The sequence below is a fragment of the Oncorhynchus kisutch genome, linkage group LG5 (assembly GCF_002021735.2).
Source record: "Oncorhynchus kisutch isolate 150728-3 linkage group LG5, Okis_V2, whole genome shotgun sequence".
Classification (NCBI taxonomy): domain Eukaryota; kingdom Metazoa; phylum Chordata; class Actinopteri; order Salmoniformes; family Salmonidae; genus Oncorhynchus; species Oncorhynchus kisutch.
The window spans coordinates 24,088,926-24,112,015 of NC_034178.2; the positions used below are offsets into that span (position 1 = coordinate 24,088,926).

General features: G+C 42.8%; 1 protein-coding gene across 3 annotated transcripts in view; it reads left to right on the forward strand.

The window, feature by feature from the left end:
* LOC109890133 (mitogen-activated protein kinase kinase kinase 12) overlaps positions 1–23,090 on the forward strand; it is an 81,134-nt gene that overhangs the window by 54,407 nt on the left and 3,637 nt on the right. Inside the window, exons 8-12 of one of the 3 annotated variants that reach the window (XM_020482089.2) lie at positions 10,835–10,944; positions 19,725–19,841; positions 20,038–20,175; positions 20,467–20,712; positions 21,274–21,467. In XM_020482089.2, the coding sequence (XP_020337678.1) occupies positions 10,835–10,944; positions 19,725–19,841; positions 20,038–20,175; positions 20,467–20,712; positions 21,274–21,467 (805 nt within the window). The remainder of the gene's footprint in view (positions 1–10,834; positions 10,945–19,724; positions 19,842–20,037; positions 20,176–20,466; positions 20,713–21,273; positions 21,468–23,090) is intronic. The other 2 variants (XM_031824698.1, XM_031824699.1) reach the window with 2 other exon arrangements.

Sequence of the window (23,090 nt, forward strand, 5' to 3'; positions counted from 1 at the left end):
CGCAAGCATCCCCACAAAGGAGGAGCAAGGTCGAGTTTATGACGCTCAAGTAGAAACAACACGAATAATTAGCTAGTTGGCTTGGCTATTCCCTTTGCCTCTCCCCACCTATTCAGATGTAATGTTACCTCATGTTACTGTTGTTACTGACATAGTTGACATTCAGATTACTTCAAATACAGACATACTGTGTAAATCCGCAGCTCCAAAAAAAAAAGCTCTGAAAAACATCTCTAAGAAACAATATCAATACAAATTGCTATCTGAGGTAGGGTTCAGTGGAGCTGTGGAGAGTGTGAGAGGGACAGGCTGCACTCAAGTGGGAAAGGGGTTTGGGGGCAGACAGTTTGACTGGACTTGCCAATGGGAATGAGATAATGATTTATGTAGCCACTAGATTATCAAACGTGTAATTTTGCCTGTTTATCACCACAAAGAGTTGCATGTGGATGGTAAGCCATGATAGGAGTATCACAGAGACACCAAAACATCAGTTGTCTTTCTGTATAATTTACAGCCACCCAGTTCCAGCCAAAACACAAGAGCGTGTCTTCAAATACAGCAACACTGGTGTGCATGCCTGAAACCTCAGCTCCTTGCAGTCCTCAGCTCCTTGGACTTTTCCAACGATGACTCCAGTTGCCACCCTGATGATGACACAAACACCATCTGCGATGCCAAACTGTAAGATGACACTGTAGTGAGCTTGTAATGTGATTTTATGACTAAGTGTGTTGTAGACTAATGTAGACAGTGAAAAAAGTGTACCTCATACTGGCAATTACAGAGTCCTTAACACACCTGTTCACATGTTGAGGAATTACATTGTGTACGAAGACTGTCTGCTGCAGCTTTTCCACTCCTGTCTGGTTTGCACCAGAACATAAATCTTCAGAAAGCGGTTCAAAGGCATACTGATCTCCATTGTACAGATATGCCCTCACTGCAACCACATCAAGACGTGGAAGAGTCAGCCATACAGTGTATTCGGAAAGTATTCAGACCCTTTCCCCTTTTCCACATTTTGTTACATTACAGCCTTATTCTAAAATATATATATTTTTAAATCCTCATCAATCAATCTCATCAATCACAATACCCAATAATGTCAAAGTGACATCAGGTTTTTAGAACATTTTTCACATTTATTAATTATTAAAAACAGAAATACCTTATTTAGACCCTTTATGAGACTCGAAATTGAGCTCAGGTGCATCCTGTTTCCATTGGTCATATCCTTGAGATGTTTCTACGATTTGATTGGTATCCACCTGTGTTAAATGCAATTGATTGGACATGATTTGGAAAGGCACACTCCTGTCTATATAAGGTCCCACAGTGACAGTGCATGTCAGAGCAAAAACCAAGCTATGAGGTTGAAGGAATTGTCCATAGAACTCCGAGACAGGATTGTGTTGAGGCACAGACAACAAACCTGCCAAGAGAGTGCCGCCCACCAAAGATACCAAAAAATATCTGCAGCATAGTGAACATAGTGGCCTCCATCGTTCTTAAATGGAAGAAGTTTGGAACCACCAAGACTTTTCCTAGAGCTAGCCGCCCGACCAAACTAAGCAATATGGGGAGAAGGGCGTGACCAAGAACCCGGTGGTCACTCTGACAGAGCTCCAGAGTTCCTCTGTGGAGATGGGAGAGCCTTCCAGAAGGACAACCATCTCTGCAGCACTCCACCAATCAGGCCTTTATGGTAGAGTGGCCAGATGGAAGCCACTCCTCAGTAAAAGGCATATGGCAGCCTGCTTGGAGTTTACCAAAAGGCACCTAAAGGACTCTTAGACCATGAAAAACAAGATTCTCTGGTCTGATGAAACCAAGATTGAACTCTTTGGCCTGAATGCCAAGTATCACATCTGGAGGAAAACTGGCACCATCCCTACAGTGAAACATGCTGGTGGCAGCATCATGCTGTGGGGATGTTTTTCAGTGGCAGGGACTGGGAGACTAGTCAATCAAGGGAAAGATGAACAGAGCAAAGTACAGAGAGATCCTTGATGAAAACCTTCCTCAGAGTGCTCAGGACCTCTGGGGAGAAGGTTCACCTTCCAACAGGACAACGACCCTAAGCACACAGCCAAGACAACGCAGGAGTGGCTTCGGGACAAGTCTCTGAATGTCCTTGAGTGGCCCAGCCAGAGCCCGGACTTGAACTCGATCGAACATCTCTGGAGAGACCTGAAAATAGCTGTGCAGCGACACTCCCCGTCCAATCTGACAGACCTTGAGAGGATCTGTAGAGAAGAATGGGAGAATGCTCTTTGGAAGGAGAGAAACTGTGATGTGGTGAGGTGCTGGGGGAGGTCCATAATCAACCACCTGTACTGGTTAGGAAATTGTGACAAAGTGGACATCGGTAGCTAACCATGTCCAGGAGAGCCTGGTGGCTCAGTTGGCAGAGCATGGTACTTGCAACAACAGTGTTGTGGGTTCGATGGTCCCACAGAGGACAAGTTCAAATACTTACTGTAAGTCGCTCTGAATAAGAGCGCCTGCTAAATGACTGAAATGTACAGTGGCTTGCGAAAGTATTCAACCCCCTTGGCTTTTTTCCTATTTCGTAGCCTTGCAACTTGGAATTAAAATAGATTTTGGTGGGGTTTGTATCATTTGATTTACACAACATGCCTACCACTTTGAAGATACAAAATATTTTTAATTGTGAAACAAACACGACAAGTTGAGCGTGCATAACTATTCACCCCCTCAAAGTCAATACTTTGTAGAGCCACCTTTTGCAGCAATTACAGCTGCAAGTCTCTTGGGGTATGTCTCTATAAGCTTGGCACATCTAGCCACTGGGGTTTTTACCCATTCTTCAAGGAAAAACTGCTTCAGCTTCTTCAAGTTGGATGGGTTCCGCTGGTGTACAGCAATCTTTGTCATACAACAGATTCTCAATTGGATTGAGGTCTGGGCTTTGACTAGGCCATTCCAAGACATTTAAATGTTTCCCCTTAAACCACTCGAGTGTTGCTTTAGCAGTATCCTGAAGGTCATTGTCCTGCTGGAAGGTGCCATGTCAAATCTCTAGAAGAATAAAGTAGGTTTCCCTCAAGAATTTCCCTGTATTTAGCGCATCCACCAGTTTTCCAGTCCCTGCTGATGAAAAATGATGATGTTCTCGGGGTGATGGGAGGTGTTGGATTTGCGCCAGACATTTCCATGATGGCCAAAAATCTCAATTTTAGTCTCATCTGACCAGAGTACTTTCTTCCATATATTTGGGGAGTCTCCCACTGAAGGTACCACATTCATCTGTACAAACAATAGTACGCAAGTATGAACACCATGGGACCACGCAGCCGTCATACCGCTCAGAACGGAGACACGTTCTGTCTCCTAGAGATTAATGTACTTTGGTGTGAAAAGTGCAAATCAATACCAGAACAACTGCAAAGGACCCTGTGAAGATTCTGGAGGAAACAGGTACAAAAGTATCTATATCCACAGTAAAACGAGTCCTATGTCGACATAACCTGAAAGGCCGCTTGGCAAGGAAGAAGCCACTGCTCCAAAACCGCCATAAAAAAGCCACACTACGGTTTGCAACTGCACATGGGGACAAAGATTGTACTTTTTGAAGAAAATGTATCACAGGCCTCAATATGGCAATTCATCACATGGAATTGCCTTCATTTCTAAGAACAAGAATAGACTGACGAGTTTCAGAAGAAAGGCTGTTTCTGGCCATTTTCAGCCTGTAATCGAACCTGCAAATGCTGATGCACCAGATACTCAACTAGTCTAAAGAAGGACAGTTTTATTGCTTCTTTTAATCAGAACAACAGTTTTCAGCTGCGATAACATAATTGCAAAAGGGTTTTCTAATGATCAATTAGCCTTTTAAAATGATCAACTTAGCTAACACAACGTGCCATTGGAACACAAGACTGATGGTTGCTGATAATGGGCCTCTGTACGCCTATGTAGATATTCCATTAAAAATCAGGCTTTTCCAGCTACAATAGTCATTTACAACATTAACAATGTCTACACTGTATTTCTGATCAATTTGATGTTATTTTAATGGACAAAAAAAACAAAAACAAGGACATTTTTAGGTGACCCCAAACTTTTGAACAGTAGTGTGTCTTCAAATTCTATCACTAGGTAATGTTGATGTTTGATTTGGAGCTATGATGGAGACTGATCACTATTCAACTTTAATATACCTCTGTATTTCATGTCTGCGCTCAGAGTGCTGTCTACACACTCATGCAAGTATAGTGAAGGTAAGTCATGGAATCCTACCACTAAGATTTGTTGATGTTGGATTTGGAGCCATAACATAATGGGCTGAGTCATATCAACACATCATTTCTGCCATAAATCTTCTACTGACATCACATCATGATTTGCACAAAAGTGAAATTACATAGATCTCAAATTTAGGATTCCACCTACAATAACTTTAATGAACTAACTCTACATTTGTGCCATTTGTTTTACAGGACTGCTGTGCTGCATGAGACCAGATGGACAGAGGCTGAGGCAGTGGTTGTAATTGCAATAAATACAGTTTTTAAAAGAGTTATATCCTTCAAATAAAGTAAAGATGTTTACACAATTTGACTCACTAAATCAATCTAATGGGGTTAGTTTTAAGCCAGTGTAGGTGGGATCGGGGAGCTGGTCTGCACACGCTGGGATTACCAAGTGGACATTTGTTCTTAGGTACCCACGACACTAATGCACAACAACTTTCTGCCAACAATTTGCCTACCTTTCAGAACCTGTTATCAATTGCAAACTAAGGGCTTGATTCAATCAGATCCGCTTTAGCCAACATCTGCAGAGTTGTTTTGACGGTGTCAGGGTGGAACTGAGCTGTCAAATCCTCAAGTGGCTCCCGGCATTATACCTAAAGTGGACATTGCCATTGCCATTGGCTGCACCGTGTCGCATTAACAGAATCCCATGCAGCCTTGTGTACAAGTTCGAACACTGGAATATAAAATGTGCTCTGCACCTCGATTAGGATAAGAGATCCTAATTTCCTTTAATGATTTTTCAATTTGAGCGTAATTATTTCTATATAGCCTACACTTTCTCATTCTGAACTTCTGACTGGAGTAGGGCGTGTGTGGCTTCGTGAAAATGATCGCAAGAGCAGCTGCTCACCGATTTGACCAATGCAGTTCCACCTCTGACACCAACAAAGCATCCGCCAAAACATATATGAGTGTCTGCTATCACTGGTTAATGCTTGAGCTGATTGAAGACTTTGAAATGGAATAAAAAGTTATTCCAATCTACAGAAAGCCTACAGGTGTGTTCTAGTCCACTATTATTTTGCTCAGGGTTAGATTTCCCGATTGACTGGGGGTTAATTTATATATCAGTTATATCAGTTATTATAGGGATGTCCAGTCTCCCTATAATTAGAAGCCTTCCTATGCTCTAACATAGCATACTTTGCTACCCACTTATTTCAGCATCCATGTCCCCATGTTCTTGCCTGTAAGCATTGCATACAGCCGGGCATATGGGTTGAGGCATATAGGGCAAAACCTGGGTGTATAGCATGCCACCAACACGTTTTTGCACATTGCCATCACCTGTACAGTGCATACATACACCACAGAGATCCTATTAAATTACTCATTCCTAATCCTATGGCATACACTTTTGCTCAAAGATTATTATAAACCCTTTACCCTTTCATCTGTTATGTGATGGTAGCTATATAAATATTGGAAATAGGTTTCTTGTGTGAACAACAAAGGGCTCATAACAACCAGTCATTTTCCCTTGCATGATTGATGACTATGTACTGAGAATGAAATGCAATCTGCAACATATGCTTTCTCCTCTACCTCTCTGCAGCACAGATTTTCACTTGCAGTGGACACAAGAACACCCATTTAGAGAACATTAGATGGCAAAGTTTTCCCTAAATGCTTATGACAAACCATCTCCAGAACCAGCCATAGGCAATGTTATGGCTAACCTAGCCTTAGCCTAAATATGGAATGTGTTTTTGTTTATTGTTGCCTAGGTCATCACTAGAGCATCATGGGTAGGTCACAGTCACTCGGAGGTATCTGGATGTACCAGTACCGCCAAAGAGATTCTAAAGCTAGAGGTGCTTACACACTTGCGAAACAGACCAAGCAGACGAGGCCGGGGTTTTCAGTTTGAGAAGTCAATGAGAGAAGTGAAAAATTCTTCCTTGGTTGTTAATTTTCTTGAAATCTAAAAGTACAACCTAGAGTTGAGCCAATGTCTAAAATAGTTGAAAATGTTATTACTCCAACCTTGTGACAGTGACAAAAGCTACTTTATATTGAAGGGAGTGCCTTTGATTTGATGGTCTGCACATTCGCAGTTCGGTGCGAGATGAATGTTAGATCCGAAGGCATGTTTCTGTGTTGTAGCTTATCTAGCCAACATTGCCTGACAACGCCTACAAGCGTGATCAGGGATTTCTATTGGAGAAGCAGTTTCTGCCTATCTTCATACTGTGCTGTCTTTGGTACCACTGTATCACAGATAGAACAAGGAGCATATTTGGCTGTATGCTAGCTGGTGAATAAACCACCAGACTTTGGAAAGTAAAGTTACGTGTGTTTATCTTTATGCACATCTACAGCCATCAAAAGCTCAAATCTACCAGCTAATACTTCTTGCTTCTGTCACAAGAAAAATATACTGAACAAAAATATAAACGCAACATGTAAAGTGTTGGTCCCATGTTTCATGAGCTGAAATAAAATATCCCCAAAATGTTCCATAAGCACAAAAAGCTTATTCCTCTCAAATTTTGTGTTGGGGACAATTAAGGCCACACTAAAATATGAAGATTTGTCACACAACACAATGCCACAGAAGTGTCACAAGTCTGAGTGAGCGGGCAATTGGCATGCTGACGGCAGGAATGTCCACCAGATATAAGCTGCCTCCAACGTCATTTTAGACATTTTGGCAGGAAGTGCAACCGGACTCACAACCGCAGACCACGTGTAACCACGCCAGCTCAGGACCTCCACATCCGGGTTCTTCACCTGTGGGATTGTCTGAGACCAGCTACCGGACAGCTGATGAAACTATGGGTTTGCACAACTGAAGAGTTTCTGCACAAACTGTTAGAAACAGTCTCAGGGAAGCTCATCTGCGTGCTTGTCGTCCTCACCGGGGACTTGACCTGACTGCAGTTCGGCATTGTTAACCAACTTCAGTGGGCAAAAATGTTCTATTTGGTGTAGGCTGTTTAAGTTTACATTGAAAGCGTTTTTCCATTCCGAAAATGTGTCTGTATACAGTGCATTCGGAAAGTTTTCAGACCCCTCAACTTTTTCCACATTTTGTTACATTAAAGCTTTATTCTTAAAATGTATATTTAAAAAATCCTCATCAATCTACCCACAATACCCCATAATGACAAAGCAAAAACTGTTTTTTTAGAAATTTTGGCACATTTATGAAAAATAAAAAAACTGAAATATCTCTGTACTTTGTTGAAGTACCGTTGGCAGCGATTATGGCATCGAGTCTTCTTGGTTATGCCGCTACAAGCTTGGCAGACCTGTATGTGGGAAGTTTCTCCCATTCTCTGCAGATCCTCTTAAGCTCTGTCAGGTTGGATGGGGAGCTTCGCTGCACACCTATTTTTCAGGTCTCTCCAAAGATGTTAGATCGGGTTCAAGTCCGGGCTCTGGCAAGGCCACTGAAAGACATTCAGAGACTTGTCCCGAAGCCACAGGACAACGACCCTAAGCACACAACCAAGACAACGCTTAGGGTCGTCCTGTTGGAAGGTGAACCTTCTCCTCAGTCTCAGGTCCTAAGCACTCTGTAGCAGGTTTTCATCAAGAATCTCTCTGTACTTTGCTCCTTTCATCTTTCCCTTGATCCTGACTAGTCTCCCAGTCCCTGACACTGAAAAGAATCCCCACAGCATGATGCTGCCATCACCATGCTTCACCGTAGGGATGGTGCCATGTTTTCTCCAGACGTGACGCTTGGCATTCAGGCCAAAGAGTTTAATCTTGGTTTCATCAGATCAAAGAATCTTGTTTCTCATGGTCTGAGAGTCTTTAGGGGCCTTTTGGCAAACTCCAAGCGGGCTGTCATGTGCCTTTACTGAGGAGTTGCTTCTGTCTAGCCACTCTTAATCTGATTGGTGGAGCGCTGCAGAGATGTTTGTCCTTCTGGAAGATTATCCCATCTCCACAGAGGAACTCTAGAGCTCTGTCAGAGTGACCATCGGGTTCTTGGTTACCTCCCTGACCAAGGCCCTTCTCCCCCGATTGCTCAGTTTGGCCTGGCGGCCAGCTCTAGGAAGAATCTTGGTCATTCCAAACTTCTTCCATTTAAGAATGATGGAGGTCACTGTGTTCATGGGGTCCTTCAATGCTGCAGTCATTTTTCACTACCCTTCCCCATATCTCTGTCTCGACACAATCCTGTCTCGGAGCTCTACGGACAATTCCTCATGTCTTGGTTTTTGCTCTGACATTCACTGTTAACTGTTAGAACTTATATAGACAGGTGTGTGCCTTTCCAAATCTTGTCCAATCAATTGGATTTACCACTGTTGGACTCCAATCAAGCTGCAGAAACATCGAGGATGGTCAATGGAAACAGGATGCACCCGATCTCAATTATTCTCATAGCAAAGGTTCTGAATACTTATGTAAATAAGGTATTTATGCGTTTTATTTGTAATACATTTGCTAACATTTCTAAAAACCCAAGGAGTAGGGTGGATCCGAGCGTTCTGACCTAAAAACAGCAGTCAAGCTGTTGGCTAACGTTGGCTAGTTTGCTAGGCCATAATCGCTGCCAAAGGTGCTTCAACAAAGTACTGAGAAAAGGGTCTCAATACTTATGTAAATGTGATATTTCAGTTTTGTATTTGTAATCCATTTGCAAAAATGTATAAAAACCTGTTTTTTGCTTTGTCATTATGAAGTATTGTGTGTAGATTGATGAGGGGGGAAACATCTATTTAATCCATTTTAGAATAAGGCTGTAACGTAACAATATATGGAAAAAGTCAAGGGCTCTGAATACTTTCCTGAATGCACTGTGTATTCAAATAATAAAAATATACCAACCCACATTTTGGGAACCACTGCTCTACTGTACCCACTATTACACTAGAGTGGCTTATGTCATAAACCTTAAACCAGAGGCTAATGTCGCCCCTATTTCGATATAAATCCTGTCTAACAGCAGAAATGCTTAGTTTAGTTCTACCACCAAATAATGATAGATACCTGAATTGGGGGTGTGCACATATTGTTGTGGATTTCACTTGGAGTGGAGAGAAACAACAACAAATAGGGAGGGCACTGACAGCTAGCTGATAGGCAGTGCACCATAGAATTAGGACATTGAATACTATGTAGAATGGGCATGAACCTTCTTATGATGCAGCCATTTTGGTTAGGGAGTTGGTCAACCACGGTTAACCAGTGCTGTGATAAGATATTGTGTAAAATAATGAATTTGAAGAACATATCTGCACTGTATGTTTGTTAGCTAGCTAGCCAAACAGGAATTATTAAATTGATTGTTCTAATTAACTGCCAATATGCCAACATTCCATTCAAACAATGCAGTCAATTCCCAGCCATACAATGGCTGACACAAGTTGTTAATGCAACAAGTATTGACATTGTATAATATAATAGCACTCACAGCTTTCCAATAAAACACATTTTTGACATTTATCGTCCTACATTTTAGAGGCTATTTATACAGAAAATGTGTATAAAACCCATAGAAACTGTGTTTATAATTATATGACTATATTTTAGCTTGACAATAATTATATTACACAATTTCTGATATCACATGCCTTACTTCCATTTTCCTGCATAAGTAAAATCAGGATTATGCCTCTACTGCCATTAATTCCAATTAGACTGGTTTGAATTTTCCCTGACCAATATGGCTACCATTTTCACCCCACTCTGTTACTTTGAGTGTTTATGACATAGCCCTTCAGACATGAAATACAGAGGTATATTACAGTTGAATAGTGATCAGTCTCCATCATAGCTCGTGTAGTTCTGGGCACTGACAGTTAGCTAGCTTTCTAGCTAGTCATGTTATCTCTTATTTTTGTCAAAGACGAGGAGCTCAATGCGTCTGAATCCTTATGCCATAGCTAATTCCAGATTGTTTTAATGGGGACGAGAGGCAGGGAGGTGGGTAGGAGAGGTGGAGAGGAGGGGCAGGGGAGAAGAGGCAGGGAGGAGGAGAGAGGAGGAAAGGCAGTGAGAAGAGGGGGAGGGGGGAGGGAGAAGAGGCAGGGAGGAGAGGATGGGTGGAAAAGCAAGGAGTAGGGGAGGAGAGGAGAGGAGGAGAGTCTGGGAGGGAGGGGACAGGAGCAGAGAGGATGGGAGGAGAGGCAGGCAAGAGGGGAGGAAATGCATTGAGGAGAGGCAGAGAGAAGGGAGGGACATAGAGGAATGAGGGATGGCTGCATTAGCTTAATAACAAGAGCCACACACACACAGAGGGACCGTGATAGACTGACATGCACGCGAGCACACACACACACACACAATCTCTCTCTCTCTTTAAAATCTTTCTGTCCTTGTAAAAGACAAACAGACAGCAGCTAGAGGGACAGGTCAGAATGATACACAGTCAGGAAAATGTCCACAGTGTCCTTTCAGAATGTTTTCACTGCTTACTGAGCACGATTGAGATGCTCTGTGACATGGATTTGTTTTGACCGTTGTTTTGATTGAAACATGGTACGTCTATGCTGCTGTCTGTCTGACTGTTATGACTGAGACACTATGGTCTGTGTTGCTGAGTTTTAACTAACACATTATCTGTTGCTGTGTCTGTGGTGCAGGTGGAGTGGCGATTGGAGGTGAAGCAGCACTTTGAAAAGATCAAGTCTGAGGGGACCTGTATACACAGATTGGATGAGGAGATGATCATACGACGCAAAGAGGAGCTCAGGTACAGGGAGAGTATTATGGACGGATGAATGCATATTTGAGTGAGTGAGTGAGTGAGTGAGTGAGTGAGTGAGTGAGTGAGTGAGTGAGTGAGTGAGTGAGTGAGTGAGTGAGTGAGTGAGTGAGTGAGTGAGAAAGCGAGGGAATGAACATACAGGAATAATGCTACAAAAGTTACATACAGTGGGGAGAACAAGTATTTGATACACTGCCGATTTTGCAGGTTTCCCCACTTACAAAGCATGTAATTTTTATTATGAGGGTACACTTTAAACTGTGAGAGACGGAATCTAAAACACAAATCCAGAAAATCACATTGTATGATTTTTAAGTAATTAATTTGCATTTTATTGCATGACAAGACAAACTGTACCAAATATTAAGTTCTGCTTTTCTGATGTATCAAATACTTATGTATTATACATCACGGTGCAGTCGTCCTGTCCCCTTGTATCAAATACATATGTATTTGATACATCAGAAAAGCAGAACTTAATATTTGGTACAGAAACCTTTGTTTGCAATAACAAAGATCATACGTTTCCTGTAGTTCTTGACCAGGTTTGCACACACTGCAGCAGGGATTTTGGCCCACTCCTCCATACAGACCTTCTCCAGATCCTTCAGATTTCGGGGCTGTCGCTGGGCAATACGGACTTTCAGCTCCCTCCAAAGATTTTCTATTGGGTTCAGGTCTGGAGACTGGCTAGGCCACTCCAGGACCTTGAGATGCTTCTTACGGAGCCACTCCTTAGTTGCCCTGGCTGTGTGTTTCGGGTCGTTGTCATGCTGGAAGACCCAGAAACGACTCATCTTCAATGCTCTTACTGAGGGAAGGAAGTTGTTGGCCAAGACCTCGCAATACATGGCCCCATCCATCCTCCCCTCAATACGGTGCAGTCGTTCTGTCCCCTTTGCAGAAAAGCATCCCCAAAGAATGATGTTTCCACCTCCATGCTTCACAGTTGGGATGGTGTGCTTGGGGTTGTACTCATCCTTCTTCTTCCTCCAAACACAGCGAGTGGAGTTTAGACCAAAAAGCTCTATTTTTGTCTCATCAGACCCCATGACCTTCTCCCATTCCTCCTCTGGATCATCCAGATGGTCATTGGCAAACTTCAGACGGGCCTGGACATGTGCTGGCTTGAGCAGGGAGATCTCGCAAGGGCGTGCGCTGCAGGATTTTAATCCATGACGGCATAGTGTGTTACTAATGGTTTTCTTTGAGACTGTGGTCCCAGCTCTCTTCAGGTCATTGACCAGGTCCTGCCGTGTAGTTCTGGGCTGATCCCTCACCTTTCTCATCATCATTGATGCCCCACGAGGTGAGATCTTACATGGAGGCCCAGACCGAGGGTGATTGACCGTCATCTTGAACTTCTTTCATTTTCTAATAATTGCGCCAACAGTTGTTGCCTTCTCACCAACCTGCTTGCCTATTGTCCTGTAGCCCATCCCAGCCTTGTGCAGGTCTACAATTTCACCCCTGATGTTCTTACACAGCTCTCTGGTCTTCACCATTGTGGAGAGGTTGGAGTCTGTTTGATTGAGTGTGTGGACAGGTGTCTTTTATACAGGTAACTAGTTCAAACAGGTGCAGTTAATACAGGTAATGAGTGGAGAACAGGAGGGATTCTTAAAGAAAAACTAACAGGTCTGTGAGAGCCGTAATTCTTACTGGTTGGTAGGTGATCAAATACTTATGTCATGCAATAAAATGCAAATTAATTTCTTAAAAATCATACAATGTGATTTTCTTGATTTTGTTTTAAATTCCGTCTCTCACAGTTCAATTTATTTTACTAGGCAAGTCAGTTAAGAACAAATTATTTTCAATGACAGCCTAGGAACAGTGGGTTAACTGCCTGTTCAGGGGCAGAACGACAGATTTGTACCTTGTCAGCTCGGGGGTTTAAACTTGCAACCTTCCGGTTACTAGTCCAATGCTCTAACCACTAGGCTACCCTGCCACCCCAAAGTATACCTATGATAAAAATGACAGACCTCTACATGCTTTGTAAGTAGGAAAATCGGCAGTGTATCAAATACTTGTTCTCTCCACTGTACATAGCTACATGCATGCATACAGTGGCAAGAAAAGTATGTGGACCTCCCGGGTGGTGCAGTGGACTAAGTCACTGCATCGCAGTGCTAGCTGTGCCACCAGAGATTCTGGGTTCGAGCCCAGGCTCTGTCGCAGCCGGCCACGACCGGGAGGTCCATGGGGCGACGTACAGTTGGCCCAGCATTGTCCGGATTAGGAAGGGTTTGGTCGGCAGGGATATCCTTGTCTGGCAGGCTGTGCGCAGTGCACGCTGACCAGGTCGCCAGGTGTACGGTGTTTCCTCAGACACATTGGTGTGGCTGGCTTCCGGGTTGGATGTGCGTTGTGTCAATAAGCAGTGCGGCTAGGTTGGGTTGTGTTTCAGAGGATGTATGGCTCTTGACCTTCGCTTCTCCTGAGTCCGTACGGGAGTTGCAGCGATGAGACAAGACTGTATAAACTACCAATTGGATACCACAAAATTGGGGAGAAAAAAGGGGTAAGAAAATAAAAAAAGTATGTGAACCCTTTGGTATTACCTGGATTTCTGCATAGATTGGTCATGAAATTTGATTTGATCTTCATCTAAGTCACAACAATAGACAAACACAGTGTGCTTAAACAAATACACACAAATTATTGTATTTTTCTTGTCTATATTGAACACATAATTTAAACATTCACAGTGTAGGTTGGAAAAAGTATGTGAACCCCTAGGCTAATGACTTCTCCAAAAGCTAACCTGGAGTCCAATCAATGAGATGAGATTGGAGATGTTGGTTAGAGCTTCCCTGCCCTATCAAAAACACTCACAAAATTTGAGTTTGCTATTCACAGGAAGCATTGCTCGATTTGAACCATGCCTCAAAGATCTCAGAAGACCTAAGATTAAGAATTGTTGACTTCCATGAAGCTGGAAAGGGTTACAAAATAATTTCTAAAAGCCTTGATGTTCATCAGTCCACTGTAAAACAAATTGTCTATAAATGGAGAAAGTTCAGGACTGTTGCTACTCTCTCTAGGAGTGGCCATCCTGCAAAGATGACTGCAAGAGCACAATGCTGAATGCTCAATGAGGTTAAGAAGAATCCTAGAGTGTTAGCTTAAGACTTACAGAAATATCTGGAACATGCTAACACCTCTATTGACAAGTCTACTATATGTAAAACACTAAACAAGAATAATGTTCATCGTAGGACACCATAGAAGAAGCCACTGCTGTCCAAAAAAAAACATTGCTGCATGTCTGAAGTTCGCAAAAGAGCACCTGGATGTCCCACAGCACTACTTGCAAAATAGTCTGTGGACAGATGAAACTAAAGTTGAAGGAACACACAACACTATGTGTGGAGAAAAAAAAGACACAACACACCAACATCAAAACCATCATCTCAACTGTAAAATATGGTGGAGGGAGCATCATGGTTTGGGGCTGCTTTGCTGCCTCAGGGCCTGGACAGATTTCCCAAGTTTATCAAGACATTTTGCAGGAGAATGTAAGGCTATCTGTCCACCAATTGAAGCTCAATAGGACAGGACAATGACCCAAAACTAAATCAACAACAGAATGGCTTTAACAGAAGAAAATACGCCTTCTGGCGTGGCCCAGTCCTGATCTCAACCCGATTGAGATGCTGTTGCATGACCTCAAGAGAGCAGTTCACACCAGACATCCAAAGAATATTGCTGAAATTAAACAGTTTGCAAAGAGGAATGGTCCAAAATTCCTCCTGACAGTTGTGCAGGTCGGATCTGCAACTACAGAAAACAAATGGATGAGGTTATTGCTGCCAAAGGAGAGTCAACCAGTTATTAAATCCAAGGGTTCACTTACTTTTTCCACCCTGCAGTGTGAATGTTTACATGACATGTTCAATAAAGACATACAAACAAAACATGTAATTGTTTGTGTGTCATTAGTTTAAACAGACAGTGTTTGTCTATCGTTATGACTTAGATGAAGATCAGATCAAATTGTATGACCAATCCAGGTAATTCAAAAGGGTTCACATACTTTTTCTTGCCACTATACATGCATACATGCAGTGCCTTCGGAAAGTTTTCAGACCCCGTGACTTTTTCCACATTTTGTTAAATAAAAATAAATCCTCAGCAATCTGCACACCATTCCCCACTAAATGCAAAGTGAAAACAGGTTTTTCGAAATGTTTCTAAATGTATTAAAAATAAAAAACTGAAATACCTTATTTACGAGACTCAAAATTAAGCTCAGGTGCATCCTGTTTCCATTGATCGTCTTCGAGATATTTTTACAACTTGATTGGAGTCAACCTGTGGTAAATTCAATTGATTGGACATGATTTGGAAAGGCACACACCTGTCTATATAAGGTCTCACAGTTGACAGTGCATGTCAGAGCAAATAACAAACCATGAGGTCGAAGGAATTGTCTGTAGAGCTCCGAGACAGGATTGTGTCGATGCACCGATCTGGGGAAGGGTACCTAAAAATGTCTGCAGCATTGAAGGACCCCATGACAGTGGAACACTGGCCTCCAACATTCTTAAATGGAAGAAGTTTGGAAACACCAAGATTCTTCCTAGAGCTGGCTGCCCGGCCAAACTGAGCAATTCGGGAGAAGGGCCTTGGTCAGGGAGGTGACCAAGAACCCAACGGTCACTCTGACAGAGCTTCAGAGTTCCTCTGTAGAGATGTGAGAACCTTCCAATCGGGCCTTTAGGTAGTAAAAGGCACATGACTGCCCACTTGGAGTTTGCCAAAAGGCACCCAGACCATGAGAACCAAGATTGAACTATTTGGCCTGAATGCCAAGAGTCATGTATGGTGGAAACCTGCCACCATTCCTATGGTGAATTATGGTGTTGGCAGTATCATCCTGTGGGGATGTTTTTCAGTGGCAGGGACTGGGAGACTAATCAGGATCTAGGGAGAGATGAACGGAGCAAAGTACAGATAGATCCTTGATGTAAACCTGCTCCAAAGTGCTCAGAGCTCTGGGGCAAAGGTTCACCTTCCAACAGGACAACGACCCTAAGCACACAGCCAAGACAACACAGGAGTGGCTTCAGGACAAGTCTCTGAATGTCTTTAAGTGGCCCAGCCAGACCCCAGACTTGAACCCAAGTGAACATCTCTGAAGAAACCAGAAAATAGCTTTGCATCGACGCCCCCCTCCCATCCATCCTTACAGAGCTTGAGAGGATCTGCAGAAAAGAATGGGAGAAACTCCCCAAATACAGGTGTGCCAAGCTTGTAGCGTCACAACCAAGAAGACTTGAGGCTGTAATCGATGCCAAAGGTACTTCAACAAAGTACTGTGTAAAGGATCTGAATACTTATGTAAATGTTATATTTCAGTTTTGTTTTTATAAATTAGCAAACATTTCCAAAAACCTGTTTTTGCTTTTTCATAATGGGGTATGTGTGTAGATTGAGCAGAAAAAATATAATGTAATCCATTTTAGAATAAGGCTGTACCCTAACAGAATGTGGATAAGTCAAGGGTTCTGAATACTTTCCGAATACACTGTACATATATAGCTACATACAGTGCCTTGCGAAAGTATTCGGCCCCCTTGAACTTTGCGACCTTTTTCCACATTTCAGGCTTCAAACATAAAGATATAAAACTGTATTTTTTTGTGAAGAATCAACAACAAGTGGGACACAATCATGAAGTGGAACGACATTTATTGGATATTTCAAACTTTTTTAACAAATCAAAAACTGAAAAATTGGGCGTGCAAAATTATTCAGCCCCTTTACTTTCAGTGCAGCAAACTCTCTCCAGAAGTTCAGTGAGGATCTCTTAATGATCCAATGTTGACCTAAATGACTAATGATGATAAATACAATCCACCTGTGTGTAATCAAGTCTCCGTATAAATGCACCTGCACTGTGATAGTCTCAGAGGTCCGTTAAAAGCGCAGAGAGCATCATGAAGAACAAGGAACACACCAGGCAGGTCCGAGATACTGTTGTGAAGAAGTTTAAAGCCGGATTTGGATACAAAAAGATTTCCCAAACTTTAAACATCCCAAGGAGCACTGTGCAAGCGATAATATTGAAATGGAAGGAGTATCAGACCACTGCAAATCTACCAAGACCTGGCCGTCCCTCTAAACTTTCAGCTCATACAAGGAGAAGACTGATCAGAGATACAGCCAAGAGGCCCATGATCACTCTGGATGAACTGCAGAGATCTACAGCTGAGGTGGGAGACTCTGTCCATAGGACAACAATCAGTCGTATATTGCACAAATCTGGCCTTTATGGAAGAGTGGCAAGAAGAAAGCCATTTCTTAAAGATATCCATAAAAAGTGTTGTTTAAAGTTTGCCACAAGCCACCTGGGAGACACAGCAAACATGTGGAAGAAGGTGCGCTGGTCAGATGAAACCAAAATTGAACTTTTTGGCAACAATGCAAAACGTTATGTTTGGCGTAAAAGCAACACAGCGCATCACCCTCATCCCCACTGTCAAACATGGTGGTGGCAGCATCATGGTTTGGGCCTGCTTTTCTTCAGCAGGGACAGGGAAGATGGTTAAAATTGATGGGAAGATGGATGGAGCCAAATACAGGACCATTCTGGAAGAAAACCTGATGGAGTCTGCAAAAGACCTGAGACTGGGACGGAGATTTGTCTTCCAACAAGACAATGATCCAAAACATAAAGCTAAATCTACAATGGAATGGTTCAAAAATAAACATATCCAGGTGTTAGAATGGCCAAGTCAAAGTCCAGACCTGAATCCAATCGAGAATCTGTGGAAAGAATTGAAAACTGCTGTTCACAAATGCTCAACATCCAACCTCACTGAGCTCGAGCTGTTTTGCAAGGAGGAATGGGAAAAAATGTCAGTCTCTCGATGTGCAAAACTGATAGAGACATACCCCAAGCGACTTACAGCTGTAATCGCAGCAAAAGGTGGCGCTACAAAGTATTAACTTAAGGGGGCTGAATAATTTTGCACGCCCAATTTTTGCGTTTTTGATTTGTTAAAAAAGTTTGAAATATCCAATAAATGTCGTTCCACTTCATGATTGTGTCCCACTTGTTGTTGATTCTTCACAAAAAAATACAGTTTTATATCTTTATGTTTGAAGCCTGAAATGTGGCAAAAGGTCGCAAAGTTCAAGGGGGCCGAATACTTTCGCAAGGCACTGTACATACATGTATACATACAGTTGAAGTAGGATGTTTACATACAGGTTGGAGTCATTAAAACTTGTTTTTCAACCACTCCACAAATGTATTGTTTTGACAAACTATAGATTTGGCAAGTCGGTTAGGACATCTACTTTGTGCAAAACACAAGTCATTTTTCCAACAATGGTTTACAGACAGATTATTTCACTTATAATTCACTGTATCACAATTCCAGTGGGTCAGAAGTTTACATACGCTAAGTTGACTGTGCCTTTAAACAGCTTGGAAAATTCCCGAAAATTATGTAATGGCTTTAGAAGCTTCTGATGGGCTAATTGACATAATTTGAGTCAATTGGAGGTGTACCTGTGGATGTATTTCAAGGCCTACCTTCAAACTCAGTGCCTCTTTGCTTGACATCATGGGAAAATCCAAAGAAATCAGCCAAGACCTCTGAAACAAAATTCTAGACCTCCACAAGTCTGGTTCATTCTTGGGAGCAATTTCCAAACACCTGAAGGTACCACACTCATCTGTACAAACAATAGTACTGCTCAGGAAGGAGGAAACATCTCTACCTCCTAGAGATGAACATACTTTGGTGCAAAAAGTGGAAATCAATCCCAGAACAACAGCAAAGGACCTTGTGAAGATGCTGGAGGAAACGGGTACAAAAGTATCGATATCCACAGTAAAACGAGTCCTATATCGACATAACCTGAAAGGCCACTCCGCAAAGAAAAAGCCACTGCTCCAAAACCTCCATAAAAAAGCCAGTCTATGGTTTGCAAATGCACATGGGGACAAAGATTGTACTTTTTGGAGAAATGTCCTCTGGTCTGATGAAACAAAACTGTTTGGTCAATTTGACCATTGTTATGTTTGGAGGAAAAAGGGGGAGGCTTGCAAGCCGAACACCATCGCAACCGTGAAGCACGGGGGTGGCAGCATCATGTTGTGGGGGTGCTTTGCTGCAGGAGGTACTGGTGCACTTCACAAAATAGATTGCATCATGAGGATGGAAAATTGTGTGAATATATTGAAGCAACATCTCAATAGATCAGTTAAGTTAAAGCTTGATTACAAATGGATCTTCCAAATGGACAATGACCCCAAGCATACTTCCAAAGTTGTGGAAAAATAGCTTAAGGACAACAATGTCAAGGTATTGGAGTGGCCATCACAAAGCCCCGACCTCAACCCTATAGATAATTTGTGGGCAGAAATGAAAAAGCGTGTGCGTGCAAGGAGGCCTATAAAACCTGACTCAGTTACACCAGATCTGTCAGGAGGAATGTGTCAAAATTCACCCAATTTATTGTGGGTCAGGGAATTTCAGGGAATTTTTACATGGATTAAATGTCAGGAATTGTGAAACTGAGTTTAAATGTATTTGGCTAAGGTGTATGTGAACTTCCGACTTACTGTACGTATCAACATACAGCAAAAGCTGTACTGTGTGTGTTGTTTATGGCTGTCCAATGATGTTGATGTTGCTCCCAATTTTGTTCATTGCGCCTTTGCATACATCAAATTAATGGCTAGCTGTACCCCATGTTTTAACCCCGTCCGTCCCGTTCCATTCTCTCTCTCTCCATCTCAGGCATGCCCTGGACATCCGTGAGCACTACGAGAGGAAACTGGACAGAGCCAACAACCTCTACATGGAGCTCAATGCCGTCATGCTACAGCTGGAACTCAAGGAGAAAGAGCTACTCAAGTAATAATAATATTTATTGTTGCACACCTTACAATCAATATCTACCTGTGTGTACAATATTCATGCTCATCTGCCAAATACACATACAGGGAGAGGGAATAGCAGACATAATGTAATACATAATACAGACGTTTGTGATATGTTTATTGTGGCCAAGTAATGAATTAATGAATGATGATGTGTGTGTGTCTCCCAGGAGGGAGCATTCCCTGGATAAGAAGTACCCAGTATGCGTCAAAAACCACAGCTCCAGACAAGAACGCTCATCCAACTCCATGGAGAAACTCATCAAGAAACGCAACATACCTCAGAAACTGGCCTCTCACGCCAGGAGGTGAGACTGAGGGGGAAACCATTGAACCATTCACACTCACTAATCCCACACATTCAATCCCTGTCTGTATACATGTGTTTTAAATTAAATAGCATGTAACACTTACTGGGCATACAGTTATTATGTATTATTACTGGTCGTAAGCATGTACAGTTTGAGCCCTCACTGTATATTGTTTATTTGGATACAAGGAGAAAGGCTGCAGGTGCATCTATTTCTCTTGACTTGACTTTGACTTTATTTATTCAGTGTACTGAGTGTACTGTAGACTTTACACACTGTGTGTTCCAGTAGGCCAGACCTGCTGAAGTCAGAGGTGATCCTCCCCAAACTGGACTCCTCCATGACCCAGGTGACCATCCCCTCTTGCCCCCAGAAGGGCTCCACGTCCCCGGGAAGGTCGCGTCGGGCCAAGCCCCGCTACAGGAAGGCTGGGAAGGGCAGCAGTGGAGACCTGGCTGGGCTGAAGGCAGCCCTGTCCTCTAACCTGGGCTTGGCTAATACTATGTCACTGACCACCACCACCTCCACACCCAGGTATCTACACTGAGTGCACAAAACATTAAGAACACCTTCCTAATATTGAGTTGCACCCCATCCCCCCCAACCCCCATTTTCCCTCAGAACAGCCACAATTTGTTGTAGCATGGACTCTACAAGGTGTCGAAAGAGTTCCACAGGGATGTTGGCCGATGTTGATTCCAATGCTTCCCACAGTTGTGTCTAGTTGGCTGGATGTCATTTGAGTGGTGGACCATTCTTGAAACACACAGGAAACTGTTGAGTGTGAAAAACCCAGTAGCGTTGCAGTTCTTAACACAAACTGGTGGTGCTTCACCCTCTGAATGGCACACATACACAATGCATGTCTCAATTGTCTCAAGACTTAAAAATCCTTATTTAACTGGTCTCCTTCCCTTCATCTACACTGATTTGAAGTGGATTTAACAAATGACATCAATAAGGGATCTTAGCTTTCTCCTGGATTCACCTGGACAGTCTGTCATGGAAAGTTAATATTTTGTACACTCAGTGTACATTGAAAACTATCCTCAAATCGGCCTTCAGTGCTCACAATAAAGATGTATCCCCTCCCAGCAGCAAGCAGCACCTGGACCCCAGCGCAGCCCTGAGAGGTCTACAACATGACCTGCTGCTGAAGAAGATGTCCTCGTCCAGCCCAGACCTTATCTCCACCGATCTGGAGGCAGAGGGCCGCCGCAAGGGACAGGAGAAGCCCGGCCTGGAGAGAGGGGGCAGCCAGAGCGCCTCTGCTGGCCTGGGAGGAAGAGGTGATGAATAGTTATAATAATGTCCCATAGGGAAATTTGCTGGTAATATACAGGGATACATGGCGTACGTATAGTCTGTATCCCAAATTGCAACCTATTGCCTACGTAGTGCACTACTTTTGACTAGAGACGTATGGTGGTGCACGATAAGGGAATAGGATGCTATTTGGGATGCATCCATAATATATCACCTACATCACTTCAGTCACAGGACATACAGTGCCTTGCGAAAGTATTCGGCCCCCTTGAACCTTGAACCTTGCCACCTTGCGACCTTTTGCCACATTTCAGGCTTCATAAAGAATTTGTGAAGAATCAACAACAAGTGGGACACAATCATGAAGTGGAACGACATTTATTGGATATTTCAAACTTTTTTAACAAATCAAAAATGGAGAAATTGGGCGTGCAAAATTATTCAGCCCCCTTAAGTTAATACTTTGTAGTGCCACCTTTTGCTGCGATTACAGCTGTAAGTCGCTTGGGGTATGTCTCTATCAGTTTTGCACATCGAGAGACTGACATTTTTTTCCATTCCTCCTTGCAAAACAGCTCGAGCTCAGTGAGGTTGGATGGAGAGCATTTTTGAACAGCAGTTTTCAGTTCTTTCCACAGATTCTCGATTGGATTCAGGTCTGGACTTTGACTTGGCCATTCTAACACCTGGATATGTTTATTTTTGAACCATTCCATTGTAGATTTTGCTTCATGTTTTGGATCATTGTCTTGTTGGAAGACAAATCTCCGTCCCAGTCTCAGGTCTTTTGAAGACTCCATCAGGTTTTCTTCCAGAATGGTCCTGTATTTGGCTCCATCCATCTTCCCATCAATTTTAACCATCTTCCCTGTCCCTGCTGAAGAAAAGCAGGCCCAAACCATGATGCTGCCACCACCATGTTTGACAGTGGGGATAGGGTGTTCAGGGTGATGAGCTGTGTTGCTTTTACGCCAAACATAACGTTTTGCATTGTTGCCAAAAAGTTCAATTTTGGTTTCATCTGACCAGAGCACCTTCTTCCACATGTTTGGTGTGTCTCCCAGGTGGCTTGTGGCAAACTTTAAACAACACTTTTTATGGATATCTTTAAGAAATGTCTTTCGTCTTGCCACTCTTCCATAAAGGCCAGATTTGTGCAATATACAACTGATTGTTGTCCTATGGACAGAGTCTCCCACCTCAGCTGTAGATCTCTGCAGTTCATCCAGAGTGATCATGGGCCTCTTGGCTGCATCTCTGATCAGTCTTCTCCTTGTATGAGCTGAAAGTTTAGAGGGACGGCCAGGTCTTGGTAGATTTGCAGTGGTCTGATACTCCTTCCATTTCAATATTATCGCTTGCACAGTGCTCCTTGGGATGTTTAAAGCTTGGGAAATCTTTTTGTATCCAAATCCGGCTTTAAACTTCTTCACAACAGTATCTCGGACCTGCCTGGTGTGTTCTTCATGATGCTCTCTGCGCTTTTAACGGACCTCTGAGACTATCACAGTGCAGGTGCATTTATACGGAGACTTGATTACACACAGGTGGATTGTATTTATCATCATTAGTCATTTAGGTCAACATTGGATCATTCAGAGATCCTCACTGAACTTCTGGAGAGAGTTTGCTGCACTGAAAGTAAA